The 16,183-nt window shown below is 40.3% G+C and overlaps 1 protein-coding gene across 5 annotated transcripts in view; it reads left to right on the top strand.

Annotated features, from left to right (window-relative positions):
* Positions 1-16,183, top strand: part of usp45 (ubiquitin specific peptidase 45) — a 40,504-nt gene that overhangs the window by 10,344 nt on the left and 13,977 nt on the right. For 3 of the 5 annotated variants that reach the window (XM_088409915.1, XM_088409913.1, XM_088409916.1), the window contains 3 exons: positions 11,191-11,342; positions 13,099-13,194; positions 13,409-13,539. In XM_088409915.1, coding sequence (XP_088266041.1) covers positions 11,191-11,342; positions 13,099-13,194; positions 13,409-13,539 — 379 coding nt within the window. The remainder of the gene's footprint in view (positions 1-11,190; positions 11,343-13,098; positions 13,195-13,408; positions 13,540-16,183) is intronic. The other 2 variants (XM_088409917.1, XM_088409914.1) reach the window with 2 other exon arrangements.

Raw genomic sequence — 16,183 nt, 5'->3', positions numbered from 1 at the left:
GGTCTCCAGGTAGTTAAAGAAAGATAATTACTGATTTGATCAGAAGAGGAAGGAATATAGCTATATAAACAAGTTTTTATGCTACGTGCACACTGAACGCGACAAAGCATGTCATTTACACTCTACGCCAGGCATTTTGTTGTGAAGTCACTTTTTGTCACACGAGAGAGTGAGTTTGCTGTTCACTTTACAGTGAATCCGGAAAGAAGAGCATTGCTGAGAACTTTCACTTTTCTGGCTTATAGCAGAGCCAATATTTTCTCGTACAGCACCTTTTATTCTTCTTTTTTACACTGCATGTCCCTCGCTTTGCGGCAATACTCGTCTGCCATAAAAAAAAAAAGTTTCAACTTCGCAATCAAGTGGCCGATTCCGTGCTAAATACTGAGCTGTCAATGCTGCACTATCATTATCTTGCCACAGTAACTACGGTTCAACAGCTGTTAAAAAATGAAGCAAACGCTGCATACACCAGTTCTCCCTTCTGTCATTCTACAAGCTAGGTGAGTGCCCTTGCTTGGCTCCCTTTTTGTATTGAATGTTCAGGTGGCTGTGTTGGATAGCTCCCGGTGACCGCACACCGGCTGGCATGATTAATTCCTGCCCACTCTCGGAGACATTGAACGTTCCCAAAGTTGATAGGCTGTCGCGACACAACATGCGACCAAAGTTGCTAAATTTTGACTTCATGCAACAGGCAAAATTCGCGCTGCGCAGCTTCGCGTGGTGTTGCATGGTGCCTTGCGTTGCTCCATTAAGCGTCCATCGCGTCGCCCGACGTGCCAACTTGCAAACTCCATTGACTACAATACAAAACTGTACACCTTTACGCCTGTATTGCGTTCGGTGTGAACGAAGCATTATGCTACGATTGACCTACTGCCATAGCAAAAATGCATTGAAAAAAATGAACCCCCAAATATTCTTCACAAAAACACTAATAAGCATTAAATATAGCCAGACCCCCGTAGTCTAAATTTAAGGCGTTGACCGGGCCGCAGTGATCAAAAGGTTGGGGACCACTGGCCTAGGCTGTTTCTAAAAAATTCATTTGAGCCACACTGTGTCCAGGTGATGTTAATGATAGATTTTCCATTTCGAGCAACTCTCACATTTTTTACTAGTGATGCCAGGCAAGGCGTAGAGGATTTTACCCCACCATTGGCCTGTCCATTCTTCCCCTTGCACGACACCACCAAACTGGCAATTGCAAGAGAATAGTTTGCTTCAATGGAGCGTTTGGGCATTGATAGATTTTCTAGCCCATGGACACAGTGCCATAACCAATGGTTCCTGGTGGCCCTGTGGTGATTTTTACCTACTTTACTTGGTTAACTGCTGCTTAACAACATCATCGCACATTGTGGCTCGAACAACTCTGTGGTTTAAAGTGGTCCTCCTTGACAACATCCGTAGACATAGCCCAAGCACTCCTGTCATCCTGGGTTACACGTTTCAGCACGCCATCCGATATTATTTCAGAGTCCATAGGTGTGAGGGGACATTGCACGATTGCCTGCATTTTCACCATTCGCTTAAAGTCACACGACAAACTGCGCCGTTGGATGGTGCAGTAAGTGGAGTCGACCGCCTGTAATGGCTGTTGTTCAGGTTGTGTTCGGCTCAGAAAAAGGATCTTGACGCTGCTCCTGTTGAAGTGTTGCTTGGTCAGCCAAGCCTGGTGAGTTTCTACCTAAGAGCTCCAACTTGCATCGCTTTTCCACTTCTTTAGGATAGCGCTTTGTTCCTGTATTAGTTCCTAAAGGTTTCATGCTTGATATGGGTGGGCGTGGAAGTGTGTTTCTTTGCTTAAGCTCAATGTGAAGTGCGCCTGCCTGCTAGAGTCCCTTGCCGTGTTCATCCTCTTAACCTCACACCCTCAATTTTACATGACAGTACTGAGTGTCGCTCCCCTACCCCTGCCTCACTTGGATGTGCTTTATACTTGTGGCAGCAGACGAGTGAAAATCCCTGTAAAGTTTTAATTTTAGGCGCCTTTCTGGGTATGTTGCGGTCACCCAACAGAGTGTTGGTGGGGGACGTGTTTGAATTGACTTTTGATGCGCAATATTGATTCATTCGCTTTTTGGCTCTGAAAGAATAGACGTGTTCTCAGATAGCAATGTGTGCCTCTTCGTGCCACAGTGTATTTGTTCAGCAAAAGTTTAAGTGTATGTGTTACAGGTCCCAATTGCCTGGGATCCCGGGTAACAATTGAGATGAGCCCACCTGAAAAATACTGTGGGTGGAGAGGATAATGAAGACACACCCATGCAATTGTCAATCCCAATTCTCCTCTCCTTTTTGTGATCCTTTCTTTTCCCAAATAAATCATGTTCACATCATCACAGACAGGTTTTCATGGTCACAATTCCTCGTTTCAAATAATACTTAACTAAACATTCACAATTCATTCATCTCATCCTATGGACTTTAGATTAATATTTGTTTACCCAAATAAGTTAACAGTTGTTGATTTTTCATCATGCTGCCAAAAGAAGTAGTCAATCAACTCATCTAATAATGACCATCCGGTCTGTTTTAGCTTGCCCTTCCCCCAATGCCTCAAGCAAACTTAAACTTGAACCACTTCAGACTACAAACTCATAACTTAATGCATTTTTATTTAGGTGCATTTTTATTGCAACTTATCTCTTTCGAGTTGGACGAAGCATCAAAATAAACTAACCTGAAAAATACAGGTGGCGAAGAGGACAAAGAAGACACACCCATGCAATTTCAATCTCACTTCTCCTCTGAAGGGAGGATGTGCATTCCCTCTTTTCAAGAGGAGCCTGGGCAACACAACCTGACGCCTAACGTTCCGCTTCTAAGTTTCCTACTTTCACTATACGTGGAAGAAAGTAACTGCCTTACTTTCCCGGGAAAAGAGACACATTTCTGTGATCCTGTGATTAAAATTAAGTACTAGGTCAGAGGTCCCTCACCAGTATTAATGAACAAAATATTCGTGCCACACATGATTTTCCATTTTCAAACAACACATCTTGCCAGGTGGGTGCATTTGAGACTGAATATGAGTGGCATGAAGTTCACATAATTTTGCTAAGCAATGAAAGCGCTTTTGAATTATGTGTAATTTAAACTTGGATAAAAAGTGCCTGAAGATATTACTTTTTTGACATAAAGAAAATAGTTTTCAGATTTTATTTTTACCAGAAATAAATTTGTTGTTGTAAAAAATCCATAATTTTTCCTAAAAAAATTCCCTCTGGCGATCACACCTCTGATTAACAGATTGACTGAAGCATTTCCTTTGCATGTGTTACATTGACAGCTAGTTTGTAAGTATATTTTTGCCCTTTTTTTGTTTCGTACATTCATTACTTGGTGTTGACTGGGCAAGTGACCAGAGACCAGAATTGATGCTATAACAGTCACCCACTCTTTCTGCTTCTCACATGACTGCACACATTAGTGGAATTAGGCGCTTGAGTGATACTTTCCTGCTAGGTTCCCTGAAGAACGGGAGCAGCTGTGAGGGTTTTGGCCTCTGCTCTGTTATCTATTGTCTTTCCCACTCTATCGTTTGCCCCTTGTTCTGCTGTCTGTCCTGCCACCTCTGGGCCTGTGTGCAGCACTTGTGGGAGCCACAGTTCTGATCAAGTAAAAGAAAGTGGATCACTGTTCACAGCTGCAGTGCACCAACTCTCTTGTGTACTTACATAGAAATAATGTTGAGAAGAACAGTCATTTCAAGCAAACACTAATATTTTGTGAAGTATTCTACACATTTGCCTGGCATTTCAAACAGTTTACATTTTCACTCTCAAACTGGATGCAATGAAGTTTTTCTCTTTAGCGTGTGCAGGTTCTGAAAAAACTGATTGGAATAATATGTATTTGATAGTACATAATGAAACTGGTCTTATGGATTATTTTATTAAAGGGTGCATATTTTGTGTGCTCCAGTCTAAGGCACCAAGGAACAATCATTTTGCAGAACAAATAGGACAATGGAGGCAACCAGCTCATTTTTCAAATGGGCAATGAAAAAAATGTAGCCTACTTAGAACCAAGCACATTATTTACTTTCAAGCAGATTTGAATCAAATAGCAGTCAAAATGTCACGTTCTGTCATTTTCAAATCGAATGTATTCAAATTTTCGAAATGGGTCTCAATTGACAGCTAGCACCGTATATATTATGAATCAGGTGAGAAATTCAACGCCATTTCACAGTGGTAAATAATATATTAGGGTGATTAAAAAGCAGAGGCTTTTGTCATACAAACATGTGGGCAACTTTACCATCTAAAGGCTTTTAGTGAAATTTAATGGTCACCCTGCTGCCAACTTGTGCGTGGTCATTACGTCCCACTCTCAGTTGAGGCTGCTGCTAAGGGTTGGTTTATGCTTGACTGTAACAGAGGTAGAGAATCCCAGTAGAGTCAAAACATCAAAATTATTCCAAGCTTTTTAAATAGATTCTTCATCACTCAGAAGTGTGTGTGCTCGCCCCCCCCCTCCCCATAAGTGAAAACCGCGCTATGATAGAAAAGCCACTCCGTAATGGATTGATATAAAAAACGAAATGTTACGAAAAGCCATATGCAGTATTTTGGATGAATAATGAATGTCGTATTGCAGCATATCGATATTATCGCCCAGCCCTTTTTATATATATATATATGTGTGTGTGTGTGTGTGTGTGTGTGTGTGTGTGTGTGTGTGTGTGTGTGTGTGCGTGAGTGTGTGTGTGTATTCATATTCCTTAAAGGTAACCAGAAACAATGTGTTGTACTTTCAATTCATGCAGTACCTTGCATATTGTTAAATGAAGTTTGTTGATTCTTTCGGTGGGTCTTTGCTAACCCACCTCTATCTATCTGAGGTGGATTCACCTATCTACTGTTTTGACTCTATATAAATTACCTGTCATCCTTCCTACCACACAATTGTCCCATACCCGTTGGCCAAATGGCTATAGAAATAGACAGCTATTATTGTACAAAATAGGCTGTTGTCCATTGAGGAGCTTGTAAAATTGCATTTCAGTCTGAAGGCCAGGTTTTTTAGAGTGAGATTTTGTTGTGCTTCTCCCATGCTCCCAAATCACAAAGGAGCCCTACCATGGATGCCTTTCAGAATACACAATAATTTGTTACAACAGCTCATTGAAGACTAAAAGTCGATTAACTATGCTCACTCACTATGAAGGTCGTTGGCTCAAGTAAAAAGACGGTTTACCTCTTGGGGCAAGACTGTCCGACAATGCAGCTGGGGTGTCTTTGTGAAATAAATGAAAAGGATGTGAATAGACATAAAACATTTCTATACTATAATCGTGTATTCCCTTCTTATTTTGTGATATTCATTGTACTACAGTGCTGTGAATAAGTATTTGCCCCCTTCCTGATTTCTGTTTGTATATTTGTCACTCACAAACGTTTAATTTCATCAAACCAATATTAATATCACTGACACAATCCAAGGATGTATAAAATGTGTTTTTTATATGATGACCCCCCCCATCAACAAAAAAAAAAAAGATGAGTTATAATTGCCCCCTGACCCTCAAAGTTAGTTGTTTCAACCTTGGCAGCGATAGTTGAAATAAAACGTTTGTGATATTTGGTGTTTGTCTTTCAGACTTCTGTAGAGGAATTTCTCCAAATAAGACTAATCATTAGTTTTGTTCTCTTGAGCCATTCTAAGAAGGACTTGCTGGTCTGTTTCAGATCGTTGACTTGTTGCATGATTCAAGAGCCCTTGAGTTTGACGACACAAACTTTCTGTCCAACTTTCTTCTTTAGGATCACTTACTCATTCTGGATCGTCTGGTGAACAGCTAATTTTTGGGTTTTTTTGTGAATTAAATGAAGCTGTCCTGATCCTAACAGAGCAGCGCAGCCCCAGACCATCACAGTGCCACACCACCATGCTTTACTGTTTGCTTCATGTTCTTTTTATCAAATGCTGTGCCATTTTTACACCAGATATAACAGGCTGTACACCTTCAAAAAGTGAAATATCTGACTCATCAATCCACATGGTGATTTTCTAATAGTATTGAAGTTCATCAAGTGCTTTATGGCAATTACCAGATGAGCCTTAGTGTTCTTTTATGGCAGCTGTGGTTTTTGCCTTGAAACCCTCCGATGAATGCCATTTTTTGGCCATTGTCTTTCTAAAAGGAATCGTTAACACTGGCCTTAATTGAGGGCAACAAGGCATGCAGTTCTTTGGATATTTCTCTAGGTTCTTTTGTGACCATCGTTGCATTCTTTGAGTAATCTCTGTTGGTTGACCAGTCTTGTGTATGCCACTTTTCTCCATTTGTGAATTATGGCTCTGACAGTGGTTTCCTGGAACCACTAAACTGATAGATTTCAATCATATTCTTTTCCTCTTTCCTCTTTTGTGCTGGAATTTCTTGGGATTGTGGCCTGTATATACTATACTGTATATGATTATGGTCCTCTTAACTGGTTAAATATTATTTTATAGCGTTAGAGTTTGTGACTTTTTTTTTTTGTAACGCTCTATTTTGAAATATTTTTACTTTTTCCTGGAAAAAAACGTGAAGTACTGAGACCGCGATATCTGAGACCACGAAGTAGGAGGGATCACTGTATTTCAATTATTTATATATTTATATATTTCAAATATATTAAAATATTTCAAATGACATTCTGGAAGTTAGTTTGCGTCCGATGAACATATTGGAGGTACTATTCTATCTACTGATATCGGACTAAATTATTTTTTACTTAGCCTCCTGACAATACTGCAAAAAGCTGTATAAACTTGAAATGACCTCCACATGTAAAATCAGTCCTGTTTTGAGGGTCTGCTAATGCCACTGATCTGCACCTTTTGCCAGGCCCAATAAAAAAAACTGTGTACAGGGGGCCATGTGTTAAATAGTTCATGTGTTTAGAGCCCCAGGTAAAACATATAAATTGTACATACATAATAAAAATTGGTACCAAAACAGGATAGTAAGTGCTACGTATATATAATATACATGTATAAAATGTATATTACATCACAAATAAAAAATCTAGAAAAGATGTATTTACCTTTATTTATCTTTGAGTGCCGCTTGTAATGCTCATATTCCCTAATAAGGGTTACCTCCAGCATCGTTTCCATATAAATGATCTTCTTACTTCTGTCTTTAACATCATTAGGAATCTTGGGACCCATAGCTAACCGATTCGGAACCGAACCGGACGGCAACAGAAAATAAGTGTAATCACCTTAAAATGCCTGCCGATGGAGACGAAACAACACAAATACAGCCAAGCTTCTAGGCTCATGACAGTTGCAAAACCTGAAAAGGGAATGGAAAAACTCAGTATTCCACGTCGCAACATGAAAATAACTTAAGTCAGGGACGTTGTAGCAAGGGGGTCCATCGTGTTATACACACACACACACACACACACACACATATATATATATATATAATATATATATATATATATATATATATATATATATATATATATATATATATATATGTTTACACAAACACAAATATATGGAGAGGAAGAGGTAATTGATCTATAGAGTGTCTGGGCTAAATAGGACGACTAGTAATGGCCTACATACACCAGTCTTGGGAAGCATTTCTGATCTTGCCAGGGATTGGTAAACTTGTGACCAGATAGGTTCCTGCTTTATCCACAGTGCAGTGATATATCACGCTTCACCTATCGCGCCCTCAGTGCATCGCAGATTTTTTTTTCATTAAAAAAAAAAAAAATATGTTGCTGATGGATGTGCGATGAAGGTTTCTTGCATGCCAGACAGATGAGGTAACCGTGAATGGCCTCTCTTTGGACATCCATCTGCCATAGTACACATATTTACTTACATCTTAAATTATTAAACCTTATACAGTTAATGTAAGTTTTAGTGGCCATGGTCTCACGGAGAGCCGTGTCATGTCAGCGGCAAAGTCCAATTAAAATGAATGCTGTAGAAAACATGACTAAAAATCGCAGTTTATACATGAAATCTCAAATTTATTACAAAAGAAATCTAGGTAAGAGATTTCGAACGGCAAGGTGAAACCATTTTCCTGCTCCCAAGAGCCTGAGTGTTTTTTGATCGACATGGAGCTGTTTGCCCTCGTCTACATAACAAGGGGAAGTTAGGGCGGGAGTTCACTTCACATGGTTTTCACTTAGCGCTGGGGAGTCCCGGCCCCAATTAACCGCGAAAAGTGAGGGATCACTGTATCTAGAGAATGGATGAACAGTCAGATGACTTTGAACAAATGCTTCCAGGACCAGAAGGTAGAAAATAAAATTTGCACCAAGCAGTTGTCCCTACTTAATTTGTCTAGACGAGTCAGTGGCCAGCAAAATGCTTGCTGGTGCTTTCATGGAGGTCAAGGGTGGTCCTGTCTGAATTCCACTATGCAAGATAAGCCGGCCAGTGTGCAGTTGCTGATTTTTTTTTTTGGTCTATATGTTGACTGTCATACAGTGTCCCAGATGATCGATGAAAGTCTAATCTAAAATACATCCGAAATTCTGTAGTCATTCTTCTTTTTCGACAATTTAACAAACATATTGACATTGATTGGCATTCATTTTATATTAATTGAAATTTAGATATTTCATACCAAGGTGTTCTTAATATATTGGCATGTGTATGTGTGTGTAAGTAAAATGTTTCTGAGCTTCCCTGGCCTCAGATGGCAAAGAAGCAAGTTTTTTATGCCCTGTAGTCAACAAATTAGTGAATTAATAAGACATTTGGTGTTGCTCGTCCTTCCTCATGACTGCTTGCTCTGCATGAAGGGAGCTGCCTTTGCTCTGCTGCACTGCAAGCAAACATGGAAGCATAAACCTGATTAGCCCAATGAGTGGATCGTAATATTATAAATCATATATATACCCTTTCAAATTTATTTTTTTCAGTTGTGCTTACTTTGATTATTTGTAATATTTGAGACATATATATATATATATATATATATATATATATATATATATATATATATATATATATATATATATATATATATATATATATATTAGGTCTCTACAGGAAACTGGAGTATGTCTTTGGGAGTTTTATAGTAATTTTATTCAGAACAACATTTCAGTGGTCGAAGAACACTGTGCCTTTTTCCCCCCTTTAATATAGTTTTCTCTAAAGGTGTACCCATGTTTCTTTGGCTATCTCTTGTGTGAGAATGAGCAGGGAGTGCAGGAGGTGTTGGTGTACATGCGTGCATGTGGATGAGTCAGAGTACAGTGGTGCTTCTTTTCTCCACCCTGGGGATAGGCTTCATTCTGTTGCTGTTGCACATACTCGTTGGCTGTGCAAAAAGAGCCAGGTGGTGGTGCATAGTGCAGCACAGTCAAGCGTGGACATGGCGCATGCTGACATTTGCCATCGTTGATTGCTGCAGGGAGAGGAAAAATCTGCTTTTCCATATGCTTGTGCTCATTGCAACCCTTCCCTCCACCCACTACACTCCTCAACTGCCCTCTACCGCCCCTGACCCACCCCACCCCCACCCAGTCTCAACCAGATGGCTTCTGAACATTGTTTACCTTGGGTGACGGTCCCAGATGCAGCGTGTCCATAGGCATCCTCATTCCGCCCAGTTAGTTTCCTCGTCCCTGTCCTCCGTCTTAGCTAGTGCCAGTTGCATCTTTTCAACTCAAGCTGCATTAGGGCTTTTGACCCGTCCTTCAGTCTCACACCATAGCGATATAAATAAGCAGACGTCCAAAGAAGGACATCTGCTTATTACGGTGTTTTTCATTTAGTTCATTTCTTTGAGTCTCGGTTTTAGTTATTAAATCGTGTTTCTCATTGGTTTCCTTATCGTATATGCTTCTGCTACAGCATTGATTTAAGGGACAAGAGAGTTTGATTCTAATAAAGATGCAGTCATTTCTCTGTTCAATTCTCATTTGCATTCAACCTTTTTATGAATTTTTAATGATACCGTCTGGAAAGACTGCTTTTCTGACTAAGGCTACAGTTTTTCTATTTCCTATGTATGTTTTGACATATGGGATCTCCCTTGTGGCTTCACGGAGTAGCTGGAAACCCCAGATGTTGTGAGCATAGGGGGCCAGATGTAATTAGCACTACTAAATGGTGTGGTGCAACCGACTGCCATCTCAACAAGCTGAACCTCTATAATCCTAAAACTATGGGATCATCCTTGAAAGTCTTGCCAGCATTTGCTCTTTAATTTTAGGCCGCTTTGTTTGAGTCACAATAATGTGAGATAGCATACCCGGACACGGAAATGCCTCATCAGCAAAACCGAAAGTACTTCTGTCGGCAAAACAATGAAAAAAGACCTTAATATCGATACTCAGATGTGTGAAATATGATCAAATTAAAACTTACAGCATTCTTGCCTGATCATTCACCAAGGGTGGCATCAGCGTTATCACACGTTTCGATGAGTGCGGCCGTCTGCCTCTTTCCCCCGCAAGCAAACCTGGAAACAGAAATGCATCATCGGCAAACTGGAAGTACTTGTTTCGGAAAAACCTTTCCTTTACATAAAGAAAACAATAATCCATCCATCCAATCATCAACAATCATTTAACAATATAGAAACTATTTTCTTAACATCATTTAAAACAAAAAACATCCAGTTGAATCAGCCTTAAAGGCAACACATTTACATTAATTTCTTCATATCGGCAGTTCAGATTAAAAAAAGGCCGATACCGACATGTGTCAAGTTTCAAAATATCGGCTCCGATAATCGGCCTGGCCGATCTCAATTTCTGGCATGTTACGGACCAGATCAGTGACTGAGTCAGAATCAGTTTTTAGAAAAATAAGAATCAGTTTAATCAATCTCATAAATAATCATTTGCGATCACAAGAATAATCTGTATTTGACATATAGTTGAAAGCGAAGCCCTTTGTCATAATCAGTCGCTGAGAATCAGCCTTCAGTTTCAAAATCATTGATGAATACATCATTCCCTCATGTGAAATGTCTTATTTTCTGTTTATTTGTGTAACAAAGCCAAACAAACATTAGTAGATGATAAATGAGCAATAATTGGAAAAAAGATATTTTTCCATGTGAAATGTCTTATTTTCTGTTTATTTGTGTAACAAAGCCAAACAAACATTAGTAGATGATAAATGAGCAATAATTGGAAAAAAAATATTTTGAGCTACAATGCATCATGTAATTTTTTATGTGTTCTCATGTTCTAGCAGCATCCCCCAAGATCCAGAAATTGAGGGATCAACCCTCTAATTATAATGACTCCTCAACAGGCAAAAGCTCAGTCATCAACAGTGCCTTGGCTCCTGTTAAAGGCATCTGTAACCTCGGCAACACCTGCTTCTTTAATGCCGTTATGCAGGTTGGTACATTTCTAAATTGATCACACAATGTTCTCAATAATTTGAAGTCTACTATTACCCATAATGTGGGATAGGCATCAGCAAGCCAGTGACCCGAGTGAGAAAAATAGAAAAATGGATGGATGTATTTTAAATGCAAGGGCTGAGAAAGCTGTCCATAGCATCAAATTTAAGAAAGCAACATAAAGGTCAAATATTTACATTATTCTGAAGATAGAGTAAAAAATTATTTTCAAGATGAGCCACATGAGAAACTGGAACCCTTCAGACAGCCAAGCCAACACACTAACCTCAGCTTTGTCTATATCACTTTTAATGTACTGTATTTAGAAAAAAGTATATTGTCTTGTTGCTATAAATTTGCCAAATGTATATACATGTATTGTTATTATTAAGAAATCGAAATAAACACAATTATAAGGGCTCATTAAAATTACATCTTTACATTTGAGAAATTGAATCATTAATTTTGTGCATCAACGTCCAACTCATGAAAGCTTTTCTTACTCAGGACTCTCAAATAAATAGATACAGTAGGTAGGGATTATAATGTTATGGTCAGTTATGTGGAATGCAACAATGACTTATTATGCACCCACGGCATAATTTACTGTATATGAATCTGTAGATTTGTGTATAATATCAAATCTTGGCTTCTCTCTCCCTCCACCATGGAAATAGTAAGGACATTGGAAAACCCATGTGTCATTTCTTGCACATTTTTTATTGGAAATATAGTTGCTAGACATATTGGAAAAGTTGCCAAATACTGTATAGTGAAAAATTCACTAATTGACAACAGTTCAGACACCTGCTTGTAGTAGCATCCACACATGTACATAATCATCATTTCGCCTGCTGTGAGGAAAACAGAGGTTTTAGTTTGTGGTTAAACATTGCTTAATGAATGTTTGTTTGGTCCCATGTTATCATGACTTGTTTTCTGCTTTGGTTTTCTCACAGTATGTGTAAATACCTATACTGTGACAATGACTTTGTATGTAAACAGGGCAGCTTGTTTTGAGGCCACTTTGAAATATATTCAATGCAGTGACAAATGCAATGCAAACTTGGGACATGTTTACCTGCCCACACATGAGTGGCTTTCGGTTGGTGCAGAGCATGATCACAATAGAATTCAACCATAAAGCCTCCCCAGTCTCTCTCTGGTTATGTCATGGTCACTGCAAACTGACATGCCTCTTTAACAATAAACCTGTTTTTTTCCGCCATTTTGTTAATCACCCCTAGGACCTTCCGCTTTGATTGAAATTCGAGTGTGAATGCTGTTCCCTCTCTCTCTCTCGCTCTCTCTTTCTATATCTCTCTCTCGCTCTCTGTCTTCTTTTGTATTGTCTCCTTGAAAACTGCAATCTTTTTGGTGAAAACATGTAATTGTTAGAGGATGAGCCATGTCTGCATTCACAATGTGAGCTCCATTGTGCCTTTTCCATAGCAACTGTCTTCATTGCCAAGATGTGACCAAACAAATCTCTTGAGAGCAAAGGAAAATATACTTCTCTCTCCTATGGGACACTGACTACTCCTTACCAAGCCACTTCCTTCATTTTAAAGCAATTTATAAGAAAATGACCCCATCAATCCTTCTACATTGTTATAACATAGAACAAGGATGTTTCAAATGACCATATGGAATTGCAACCAGCTAAGAAGTTTTAACAAATATACAGTATTGGACAAGCAGGTGATTTAATCATAAACAATGAGGAATTTATTTATTTTTTCTTCTTGCAGAATCTTTCTCAAACTCATATGCTCATTGACCTCATCCAGGAAATCAAGGAGAAAGGGTATAAACTAAGGATCTGCCCCTCAGTTGAGAGTAACCTGGTACAGCTACCATTTTCTCTTCTTTGACAGTGGTTTTATTTTTCAAATACTTATTATCAATTTACTTGGTGACTGCTGTTGAAATAATTTGAGTTACTTGAAGATATTCAGTTGTTAGTAATGAATGAATCTAGAACTTTTAGTTATTTTCAACTCTGACAATTCTTCAATCATAATGTGTGGGTTTTTTTTTTGGTTTGTTTTTTTTTGCCAGGCCCCATTAGTGGCAATATTGCCCAGTCCAGAGCCCCTGACTGCAGCAATGTTTCTCTTCCTCCAGTGCATGAAGGAACCAGGAAAAGGTCCAGTTAATCCCAAGGTTCTTTTTAACCAGCTCTGCCAGAAGTAAGCCTTTTTTTGTTGTCATCTTAAGTCTTCGTCATTTTGCCCATCACAAGTGGCTTAATAGTTTTGGATATTTCATTTAAAGGTAGTCTTATATATTTTAAGCCTTATGTTCACTTAGGTTTAATCAGTTTATAGAGCAGATTTGTTATTGTATTTTTTATTTTTCAAAATTGCTTTTTTAAAGTTAGTTATTGGTTAAAAAAAACAAAAAACATAAAGTTTCGAGTTATAGTAGCCTCGACAATGGAGGCGTGGAATATGGTCCACTCGGACTCAATGTCCTCCGCCTCCCCCGGTACGTGGGAGAAATTCTGCCGGAGGTGGGAGTCGAAACTCCTTCTGACAAGCGACTCTGCCAGACGTTCCTAGCACACCCTCACAATACGTTTGGGTCTGACAGGTCTGACAGGCATCCTCCCCCACCATCGGAGGTGGTGATCAATTGAGAACTCTGTCCCTCTCTTCACCTGAGTGTCCAAAACATGCGGCCACAAATCCCATGATACAACCACAAAGTTGATCATCGAATTGCGGCCTAGGGTGTCCTGGTGCCAGGTGCACATATGGACACCCCTATGTTTGAACATGGTGTTTGTTATGGACAATCCGTGACGAGCACAGAAGTCCAATAATAAAAGACCACTTGGGTTCAGATCGGGGGGTCGCGTTCCTCCCAATAACGCCCTTCCAGGTCTCACTGTCATTGCCCACGTGAGCATTGAAGTCCCCCAGCAGAACGAGGGAGTCCCCAGAGGGAGCGCTCTCCAGCACACCCTCCAAGGACTCCAAAAGGGGTGGGTAATCTGAAAACTGCTGTTTGGTGCATAGGCACAAACAACAGTCAGGACCCGTCCCCCCCACCCGAAGTAAGGAGGCTACCGTCTCGTCCACTGGGGTGAACCCCAATGTACAGGCGCTGAGCTGGGAGGCAATACGAATGCCCACACCTGCTTTGCGCCTCTCACCGTGGGCAACTCCAGAGTGGAAGAGAGTCCATTCCCTCTCGAGGACTGGTACCCGAGCCCAAGCTGTGTGTAGAGGCGAGTCCGACTATATCTAGTCTGAACTTCTCGGCCTCGCACACCAGCTTAGGCTCCTTACCTGCCAGAGAGGTGATATTCCATATCCCAAGAGCTAGCTTCTGGGATCGTTGCGCCAAGGTCCCCGCCTTTGGCTGCCGCCCAGCTCACTACACTCCCAACCCCTTTGGCCCCTCCCACAGGTGGTGAGCCCATGTGAGGGGGGAGACCCACGTCGTCTCTTCGGGCTTTGCCCGGCCAGGCCCTGTGGGTGTAGGCCTAGCCATCAGACGCTCGCCAATGAGCCCCACCTCCAGGCCTGGCTCCAGAGGGGGACTCTGGCGACCCGCATCCGGGCAAGGGAAAACCAGATCCAATTATGTTTCTCTTCATAAGAGATCTGTGAGCCGTATTTACTCTGGAACATAAAGCCCCTGACAACTTAGCTCCTGGGATCACTGTAACACGCAAACCCCTCCACCACGATAAGGTGACGGCTCACGGAGGGGCATTAAATCGATATTCTAATAAAACTGAAATCGACATACTTCCTGTTGACTTCCGTTCTAAGTGCTGTGCCATGACATCACACGCAGCCCATTCGAGACTGTCAAGGTTGTGCAGCTGGAAATCACCCCTGCTCAGTTAAAATGACATGTATAGATATGCATGAGTTAATAAGTGTCTACAGAGAAAACAATCCAAGATAAAGCTCAACAGCTAATTAGGACAAGAAATTAATTTTATGTCACAACAAACATCAGTCAAGGAAATAGGCCCGAGAAGATAAAATTCTTGGAATTTAATAATTATCATATCATATAAGTCTTTTAATTATACAAGGTAGTAATTGTCATTTTCTCCAGCATCTGTAAATACAGAAGATTAAAAAAAAAAAAAATATGCAAGAGCAGTCCTTTTTATACGAACTACATTGGACCAATTAGGAACCAAAATATTTGTATTTATTAATACAGTGGACCCCGGTTTACGACATCCCTAGCTCACGTTTTTTTTTCACCTTACAATGTCTACCTTGGCGTTTTTTTGTCCCCTCTTTACGCCATTTTATTGCGTTACGACTAAAACTCCTTAAACATGGTGCTCAGCGTGCTTGACTCTGCGAGTCGCCCCGCACTCATACGTCTATACACGCGTCATCACTTAACCCAGTATCTTTGTGACCTCATCACATTCACCAATAGTAGACTAGTATCTTAGGGAGTTGCGATGCCAACCAATAGCAGACGAGGATTGTAGTGACGCGTTGCAGCGGAGGCAGTTTGACGCCAACAGAAAATAAGAGCAATTTCCAAAAAAACATCTCAAGAGGGGAGGCAAAACAACAAAACACAACCAACCCCACAGGATATGACAGTTGTTGATGTTCATCTTAAAGCGGGATAAATGCATTAAAGAGGGAATGAAAAGAACTCCGTATTCCACATCGTAATGTGAAAAAAATGTAAGCCTGGAACGCCGTAACCTGGGGGTCCACTGTATTGATTCTTTTAGAAATGTAGGTATTGTTTTAGATGGTGTGATAATGTTGTCTGGGCTGAGTTCTTGTTTAAGCATGGTACATTGCAGGAGTTTGGTATTGCACTATTGTGCAGGTGGGT

The sequence above is a fragment of the Hippichthys cyanospilos genome, chromosome 3, assembly GCF_059441005.1.
Source record: "Hippichthys cyanospilos isolate Australia breed blue-spotted pipefish chromosome 3, RoL_Hcya_1.0, whole genome shotgun sequence".
In the NCBI taxonomy this organism is placed as follows: domain Eukaryota; kingdom Metazoa; phylum Chordata; class Actinopteri; order Syngnathiformes; family Syngnathidae; genus Hippichthys; species Hippichthys cyanospilos.
This window is presented reverse-complemented; position numbering and strand designations above follow the sequence as displayed.